Genomic DNA, 9,660 nt, shown 5'->3' with positions numbered 1-9,660 from the left:
ACCAACCTGGTACTAATGCTTCTCAAGGCTTCAGTCCTAGTTTGTAGTGCCAACTGGTACTAAAAGTCACTTTTAATCCCGGTTGGTGTTACAAACTAGTACTAAAAAGTCCCACATGACTGACTTCAAAAGGAAAGCATCTCCTACTCAATCACATGTATTGTGTAGGTGAAATGGTAAGGAAGTTACACGCGAGGCAAGAGGTCGCAAGTTCGAATCCCACGTAACGCGCACGTGCATATTTCGCGTGAAAAATCGTGCGACTTGTGTGACTTTTTGTCTGGTACTAAAAGGCAGGGAGTTTGAGTCCCAAATTCGTAGTCCCGGATCCAACAACCGGGATTAAATGAGTTTTGGATCCGGTACTAATAGGGACTTCTCCTGTAGTGACAGTATGTGCGTGTGTGTGCAAGGGTCCCGAGTAAGTTATCCGGTACTAAAGGCTAAGACTTGTACTCCCGAATTCGTAGGCCTGATTCCATCAACCACGAGATGAAAGGGGGTTTAGACCTGATACTTATAGGAAGTTTTCCAGTAATGTTGATGTATTTAATCTCTGCAGATCGTGTGTGGAACTTTGCTAGATGAGGACATGATGGGTGCTTGAGGGGATTTGAATGGTCCGTCCTAGGATATCCCTCTTCCAATTGTCTGTTAACCTAAAGGCCACATAAATGGTTAGGTCGTATTAAGACCTGTCACGGATTAATGGTGTCTTGCAACTACCAATCATTTATCTGGCTCACTTATATCAATTCTTCATATAACACTAAATTTTCATATAACACATTTCACCGACATGATTTATGTGAGCAACTGGACACATTGCAACAACATATAATCTGTTTTTGTATACGACGGAGAGAAGACAGAGGAGTTTTATAAGGAAAAGTGCAACTAAGTTCCACTTTATTGCATCTTTTTATGAGAGCATTGTTCATCCTGAGGGGAGTCACATTCATCTTGGATACATCCAACAAAACATAGTTACATTCATCTTGGATACACCACTGTCTGGGAGCACGATGGGCACAGACACATCTATATAGCGTAGCTCCCCCTTCCGGCTCTCAAAACATTGTTCAAACTGATTCATCCACACGACATGAGCGTAAATCCTTGATCTGCAGTTCCTCCTTGCCTCCCAGAAACAAATAATTAAAGTTGGAAAATGAAAAGTATATCTAATATCATCACACTTGAGGAGCCAAATTTGAGCTCTTATTTGTAATCAAGTATATAAATAAACCGAACGCACAGTTTCTTTCCTCCTTGATTAACTTCAGTTGATCCTTCTGCAGTTTGTCCTGACTTCCCCTTGGGATGGATCCGTCACTGGCCTTATGTTCCCCATGTTGATCATGGACTGTGCAAAACTAGCAAAGAAGGCATCCTGGCTGCTCGCGAACTGATCGACAATCGGTGCCGTGGTGCCCTGCGCTTCGGGTGCGGACTTGAGCTCCTGATCGGAGGTGAGGAACCCCCGGTTCACTTCGATGTTGGTGTAGTAGTGGTTGTCGAAGGTGTCCGGCGTCGTTGGATCGAGGTCGTTCAAGACCGAACTGTCGCCATTCCTCGGGCACCTCTGCGATAGGAATGCTCGGTAAGCCGAGTCCAGGGTCGGGTCCGGCATGTTGGTGCCGCTGAAGTTGTAGAGCCGGTCGGCCGGTTGGTCGGCGACGTTTGCACATTGTACCCTGCCAAACGTGTGAGCCCCTGTGTGGGTCACATGCATTCAAGAGAAACAGATGGGGCGTTAACGTTGGTCAGAGCAATAGTGTGATGCTCCTTTACAAAATGTAGTATAAAATGTAGGTTGTCTGAGTTTTTCTAGGTACATAGACTTTACTATGTACATAGAATTTTCTATCTATACATTTAGAAAATTCGACGTAGAATATATGCCAACTATTGTTCACGCGCGTACCTGAGAGGGCGACGAGGTCGACGTCGTTAAGGCCGACGGCTTGGAACTTACTCTGGAGCGTGGTGAGATTTTCGAAGGGCGCCGGCAGGTCCTGGGAGCCGTTGAAGTCTGACGTTCTGCCGTCCAGTCTTCCCAGGAGTACACCCCAGCTGGGTCCTCCCGACTGCATGTTATGGACGAGCAGATTAGCTATAAATCAATATTTACGTGTCAATATTTCTAGCAGCTTTTCTGTACATTAATCGTCTGCTCATGTAGACACGTAAGCTGTGGCCAGTAGCTAGCTACTTCCCATACTACCATGTGTAAATCATTGAACACTACTGGAGGATTGACTTCCAGCTATTATCGGTCGGAACCCTTTAGTACCAGCGCCACTAGTATCACTTCTTCGGTACTAAATGTCATGTCATTTAGTACCGACCAAAATACCCAGTATTAAATGCAACATTTGTGTCCAAAAAATAATGAAAAAATTCACGAACAGCTAGGAGGCCCCGTAATATGCGTGTGCGCTGTCTGTGGGATTCGAACTCATGACCTCAAATCTCGCACGAACCTTCGAACCACTTTACCTACATAACACATGTCATGGAGTTAGATATGCTTTTCTTTTGAAGTATCCCGTGAAGTATTATTTAGTACCAGGCAATAACACCAGTATCGCATGGAGTACCATTTAGTACCGGTTTTAGTACCGGTTGGTGTTATTGTCCGGTACTAAAATGGTCCAGGAGTATTAGTACCGAGTCATAATACCAACATGTACTAAAGGGTGACATTTAGTACCAGGTGACGTTTTGACCCGATACTAAAAGTCCTTCGAGGACTGATAATTTGGACCCGGTACTTATTTCGCGCATTAGTACCGAACCAAACGTAATGGACATATATATTGACGAAAGGACATGGGAAGTTAGGCCCTCTTTGACAGGGCTCCCTTGTTGGCTTCACCACCAGCTTCCGGTGAAGCCCAGCCAAACAGTTCCACCAAAGAAGCCCCGCAATACTAGCTCTCTTGAGCAGAAAAACTAGCTCCCCACAACTCCTCCCCCTCCCCACACCTGCTGTTACCAAATTGCCCATGAACTTGGTGCAAATCACAGCTGAAATTGCATCCAAAATCGTGTTGTACCTAGAGGTTGAAGGCTTTAGGCTTGCCGATGATTGAGGCCAGCTGCACCTTCCATGGCTAGAGCGGGCGTGCCGCCCGCAACAACCGACCCGTCGGCGCGAGCACGCCACTCGCCACCGTCGACCCGCTGGCGGGAGCACGCCGCCTGCCATTCATGCCTTAGCCGTGGCCCTGCGCGCTTGGGCAGGGGAGCAATGGCAGGAGCGTGCAGCACAGCATGGGGAAGCGGCACAGCGAGGTGGAGCAGCAACATGGGAAGCAGCATGGCGAGGCTGGGATGGAGGGACGGAGGGGCGGCAGCTTGCGGGGAAGATGGAGAAAGAGGATGATGACTGACCAAAGCAGATAGATGGGAGCCAGAGTAGAGAACGGATAAGGGAGAATAAAGAAAGAAAGAAAAAAAGTAGTAAGGGAAAAGAAGAAAAAATAGAGAGGAGTCTTTTTCAAATATTTTTCAATTTCAAATAAACTCAAATTATCCATTCAAACAATCCACACAGCCAAGGGCATATAGGACATTTGACTTCTCACATCCATTCCTAAGAAGCCGTTTTGCCAAACATTTTTCAAAAATAGTTTCAACTCTACCAAAAAAGCGAAGCCACAGTCGGAGCCGTTTCAGCTACATCCCTGCCAAACGAACCCTCGGTTTGCATGAATGCACCGACATGTCTACGCAATCATTTTTTCCCTATAATTTTTAAATGGTGTCAATAAAGTTATAGCATGTTGTTGACGGTCAAATCAAGATTCATGCATGCCCCTCAACCCTCATCGAAAGCTACCGCGCACCTGCCGCTACGTGACTACGTCCATCAATGATCACAATGGTAGTATAGTATGCCATGAAGCTAGGTTGTATCTAGGCAGCCGCGGGTACGTACCAGCTCGACGGAGATCTCCGCGGCGATAGCGAGGATGTCGGCGCAGGAGACGACGCCAGGGCAGGCGTCCTCCAGCGCGCACTTGACGGCGTCCACCACCTCGTACCCGCGCGCCGAGCCGTTGTTGGGCGGTGACTCCTTCTCGGACTGCATCCCTGTCATGTTGTCCAGCAGAATCGACCCGTCGCAGCCCTATGAACAATAAACGGTCATCACCACACTCACCAATGAAACAATAATGCATCGTGAATGCTGCATGATCACGCATGGGCACGGGCACGGGCATGGCGGCCTAGCAGAGAGAAGAGGAAGGTTACTTGGACGAAGCAATCGTGGAAGTGGAGGCGGATGAGGCTGGCGTAGATGCGCTCGTCCGACTCGTGCGCGTCGATGAGCACCTGCTTCACGATGTTATAGGCGTCAGGGCACGTGCCGTCGTAGTAGTCCTCGCGCAGCGGTTGCGCCATGGCGCCGTGCAGGCACAGGGCCGCCACAAACAGCACGGCCATGACGGCGGTGGCGCCGGAGGCAGAACGAGGAGAATGGGAGGAAGCCATCTCTAGGCACCTATGTCATGCAATGTCAAAATATCAACTTAGACACGAGCATGCTGTGGCAGTACACGCGCCCCAGATTTATAGCCTGATAACTGCTTTCCCGGTCCAAATTATAAATTATTCCAATATTTTTAAAAAGTCAAACCATTTTATATTTAATCAAAATTATACGAAGGATCATAAAAGTTTATGGCACCGAATAGATATACTATGAAAATATATTTAATGAAGAAACTAATGGTACTTATTACGTATCATGAATGGTCAAACTTGAGATGTTTTGACTCTCTAAGAAAGTTAGCATGACTTATAATTTGGAACGGAGCTAGGAAGTACGTACTGTAGCTGGAATGATTGATGAGGTTGTTAGTTAACAAGTCAGCATCGGTGGAATGAACACGTCAATCTCAAATTGCGTTGAGTCCCAACAAAAAAAGAAGGGGGAAGTCCTAAGCTGCCTTTTGCATGCTATGGTGTAAAAAAATACATGCGCTTCAACTATATTCTCAAAATGCTTGACCAAATGATCGATCAATCATGGATGTTGATTGAGGGTAAAGATTTTTCAAGCTTGTTGCCTTGTTGGTTCCCCCCAAGCTCTTATAAACTGACACCGTGAGTATACCCACCATATATTTGTCTTGCATACACAGGAGCGCAGTACAAGAAATAGTGCCATGTACCTCTACACATGTCATTCGCCGTGAATCAGCTGGTGAAAACATCTCACCATTTTAAAAATAATGAAACTAAAATTCATCAAAAAAATGTACTTTGAACTTTTCAAAATAAATATAAATTTGTAGTTGGTACTTCCACATCCCATGTCTTAATATAGTTTTGCCACAGAAATTCATATTTAAACTCATTATAGTTTAATTTTAAACAAGATATACTTTGGGTGAATATAGTTAGAGAAAAAAAATTGTTATCTACTTGCATATTCATCCAAAATGTTTCAGTTTTTATTAATTAAACTAGAGAAAATTTTACTCCCAACTTTTGCACAAAATGTTTCAGTTTTTATTAATTAAACTAGAGAAAGTTTTACTCCCAACTTTTGCACAAAGTATATAATATATAAGATGAACTATTGAAGTGGCAAGTCTTAATTTTTTAAACTTAAAAGTATGTTTTTGGGATAAACTTTCGTGGCTTTTAAAAAATGTGAGGTGTTTTCACCATAGTTGCTCAGGTGGTGATACCTAATACCAATGCATATATGTGTTTTGTTGTACATTATGAAAAATGAAATAATGCACAAGCTATTCCTGTATAGCACGAATTCATTGGTGTCAAGATCATTCGATCACCATCTCTATTCACAACTGACCTTAACACATATCAGCTAGCATTGATAGAGATAGACAAACAGATAGACAATCAAGTAGTATGCATGATCGTCAAGAACTGTCGGCTTTGCTCGCTGTTAGTATGACTACTGCATTGCTTGTGTGTACCAGCTAGCTGCACATGGACGTGCGCAAAACAAGTAGGTAGGGTTCTTAATTATTAGGCAGTGCGACTTATGAAACTAGCTAGTTCACTTTCTTTTTGTGGGGCAAGTTCATCTGATGTGTAATATCTAGTAGACTTATTTTCAACAAAACAAATGCTGTGTGATCTCATAGCATTGGGCAGTGTCTACGTACACCACAAGAAATTTAACATCGTGATATATTTCCAAGATATAACTTGCATCACGTCAGCTACTAGCATGCATTCATCTCCATACTCATGATATGTTGATCAATCGAAGTATACATGGCACAACGATAAATAGATAGGATAAAATCTAGCCAGGCCTTGAGTGGTCAAAACAAATCTTCCATACTCCTTTCGAAAATTGTTGGTCGATGACCAGCATCTTCAATTTTATAATCAAAATGTCTAAATTTCAATAATTTAATTGAAAGCTGTGGAGGAGAATGCTTCAACCGAAAAAATCTAGCCAGGCCTTGAGTGGTCAAAACAAATCTTCCATACTCCTTTCGAATATTGTTGGTCGATGACCATCGTCTTCAATGTTATAATGAAAATGTCTAAATTTCAATAATTTAATTGAAAGCTGCGGGAGGAGAATGCTTCAACCTTCTTACATTATTATCATTCAATGAATTTATAGCTAGTGAGAGTACCATGCATGTATCTCTTAAAATTCTGCAGTGAACTAGAGTATATATTTTCAACTTTTCATTCTATGAATAAAAAAAATAGTGATCTTTTTCATTTATTTTTCTTCTTTATGAATTCTTGTTATTTTTAATATAATCAGTAGGGACCTCCCTTTCTATTCACTTTGTTAATTTACACTAGAAACATTAGGTTTTTTTTGGCAATTACCAATGTGATCTACTGATGAAAAGGAGTTATCCAATATTCATGGCACTATGCATGTACTGTAAACGACCATATTTTTCCATGGTCCTAAGTCCTGGCCTTAGAATATCATGGGGATAATATTGAAATTATTCAGTGTATTTTTTGTAAATAAGAGTTTGATAGCATAAAAGCATTTCAAAAATGTTTAAGTCAAATTAAAGCAATTTGTGTAAAGAGGGGAAATTTCAATATTAGACATCAGAATGTTTCTTTTTTCCCTCAGTGTTGTTGGGGAAACCACACCTTCAGAACCCCTTCGGAGGAAGAAGTTCTTTTGACATTAACCATAACAGCTTGTTTGTTTTATGGCAGAATCGGAATGCAGGGAGAAAAAGAAGATGGTGATGAAGGGTCCTTAGGCGTACGAAGATTCCTTCGGAACTAAGCAATGAACTGCGGCGTCTGACTCATGTTCGCCATAACTCGCCCTCGGAGGGAAGAATGGAGTGGCCCAATGAACAAGTGGTTCGACCCCAAAGCCAAGCGTGCATTGAAAGACCATGCTATCCACCACGTGGAGCGAAGGAGCAGTACGAGGAGCAAGCTGGTGGAGTCCGTATGAAGGCCGTATTTCCCGTTGTACCCTGGAATATTCTTGGAATATAATCGTTGGGTAACGGTAAATTGTAATTGTGCTTTGTTGCGGTTGATCTCCCTATAAATAGCGGAGCCACTGTAACTAATGGGATGGCTGGTCTGGCTAGTCCGAAGTTAATGACGACTATCTGCATTTATTGTTCTTTATTGTTTAGCGTTTCTAGTCACTTACTCGATTGGCTTCGTCTGAAGGGGGATTTGGCCCCATCAGAGTGAAACTCCCTAGCTGTTGTGACGGATCCCACTTCGGGACCGTCCTCCATCAACATATGTAACCTAATGGTTTTTTAATTATTTTTTTAACTATTTTTCATGGTGCACTAAGGCTTTGGAGCACGGACTTGGGATATTTCTCTTGTAGATCAAGGCCATGTGGGATGATGCAAATATCACGTGTTGGACACATCTGTTTCATAATTGTCTTCCACGTATGCACATATATAAATCAACATAAGAAATAGAACTAAGATGCAAAAGCGACACAAGTGCATAGGATTGTGATATCTATCCGTCAAAATTAAGTACATATTGTTCGAGGACTATGCTCCTATTGTTGTTTCCAACCAATCATGGATGCTGATTGCTGGTCATAACTTGTCAAACTTACCCCCTCTAGCTTTGCGGTTTGGCCCGAAGATATGGTTCATATGTTGAGTGCTGTAAAAATGTACCTAGCTAACAATAATGATTCATATTCTGTTCCTCATGAAACTGTACTAGTGTGTCGTAAAGTCAGCATGCTTACATGAGGTCTGATCATTATCTATGTGATTCAGTTGTGCGTGTCCAGTTAAAAACTACTTAGTCTTCCTTCACTAAAATTTATTACTCATTTTATGTTATTTCAGGCTTTCCCGTGCAAGATCGTGGTCGCAACTTCTAGTTATTTGTCACCAGAAACTATGATTACAGGTCAACAGCCATCACCGTCTCTTATCCACCACTAAACCACTTCTTCTCCCAGAGATAAAACGCCTTAGGAATATCCTAAGCCAAACTTTTATGTTGGACCATGAGTCAGCCAAAAACTGATATGGATTGACAACATACATTTGTTGTAAATATATTCATCATGAAAAACAGTATTTCCATGATATATCTGTCGTTCTATTCGTGATAATAATATAGTTTCCATAGATATTGTTAGTGAAAATATTATATTTGATACTGAGTTAGTTATGTCTTAATCATAATAAAAGAATTCGGGTTTAGTGGGAGTAGCGAACAATATATTAAAGGTCAATGTGAATTCCAACTGTATCGACAAACTAAGTGACATGAAATTCATTTGCTTTTGCTGTATAGCTAGAACATAGAAATTAAACTCCTTCGCAAATTGCAATACAGGCACGTCAAAGCTAGCAGGCATGTTTTGGTTTATATATGACCCTATCCTTGTCTGTCGTCTCTTACATCCCCAGTCAGCTGGTACACCAGACGGGCTACGTTGATGGGTGTTGATGGGTGAGTCACTACGGGAGACAGGAAAATTGCCGAGTGACAGGGGCACTTGGCGAAGGGCAAAATACACTCGGCGAACCATTTGCCGAGTGTAACACTCGGCAAACGGCACACGGCAAATTTCGAGTCGGCAAACCTGGATTTGCCGAGTGTTTTGTGTTGCACACTCGGCAAAGTCGTTGCCGAGTGGCCAGAAAACAGTCGGCATCTAATTTTTGAAAAAAAAAATCCTGTTACGCCGCCGCCGCCACCACCACCGCCAGCTCCGCCACCACCGGCCGCCACCACCGCCAGCTCCGCCACCACCGGCCGCCACGGTCGCCACCACCGCCAGCACCCAGAAGTTGTCGACGACATTCCAAAAGTTGTCCGCGTCGACCATCATGACGCCGTTGGCGACCGAACCCAGCTCGGAGTAGTAGGGGTACCTGTAACCTGTCGCCGGCGGTGGTGAAAGTGGACGAACTGTCCTGCCTCGTCAACGCTGCTGACGCGCTCCAGCCGCCGAGGCCCACGGCCGCCGGATCCGGTGAGGGGAGGGTCGGCGCCGCTGGATCCGCCGGATAGGGGTAGGGGAGGGGCAGGGGCGTGCCTCCGCAAGGCCCCCTCCCCTCGATCCGTGGCCACCGCCCGGATCTGGCCCCCTCCGGAGCCCCCTCCCCTCTAGCCGCCCGGATCTGACCGGCGGCGGAGCGAGGGAGGGAGGAGGCCGCCCCG

General features: G+C 44.0%; 1 protein-coding gene across 1 annotated transcript; it reads right to left on the bottom strand.

Moving 5' to 3' along the window:
* Nucleotides 1–877: 877 nt before the first annotated feature.
* On the bottom strand, nt 878–4,557 carry LOC117840347 (peroxidase A2). Its single transcript, XM_034720853.2, has 4 exons — nt 4,264–4,557; nt 3,947–4,138; nt 1,928–2,090; nt 878–1,716 (listed from the first exon to the last, which is right to left on the bottom strand). Exons 1-4 carry the CDS (start codon nt 4,501–4,503, stop codon nt 1,283–1,285), a joined length of 1,029 nt encoding a protein of 342 aa, XP_034576744.1. The 5' UTR covers nt 4,504–4,557; the 3' UTR covers nt 878–1,282.
* Between the last annotated feature and the right edge of the window lie 5,103 nt (nt 4,558–9,660).

This window comes from Setaria viridis, chromosome 9 (assembly GCF_005286985.2).
Source record: "Setaria viridis chromosome 9, Setaria_viridis_v4.0, whole genome shotgun sequence".
Lineage (NCBI taxonomy): Eukaryota > Viridiplantae > Streptophyta > Magnoliopsida > Poales > Poaceae > Setaria > Setaria viridis.
The sequence above is the reverse complement of the archived record's forward strand: the minus strand, read 5'-3'. Positions and strand labels throughout refer to the sequence as shown.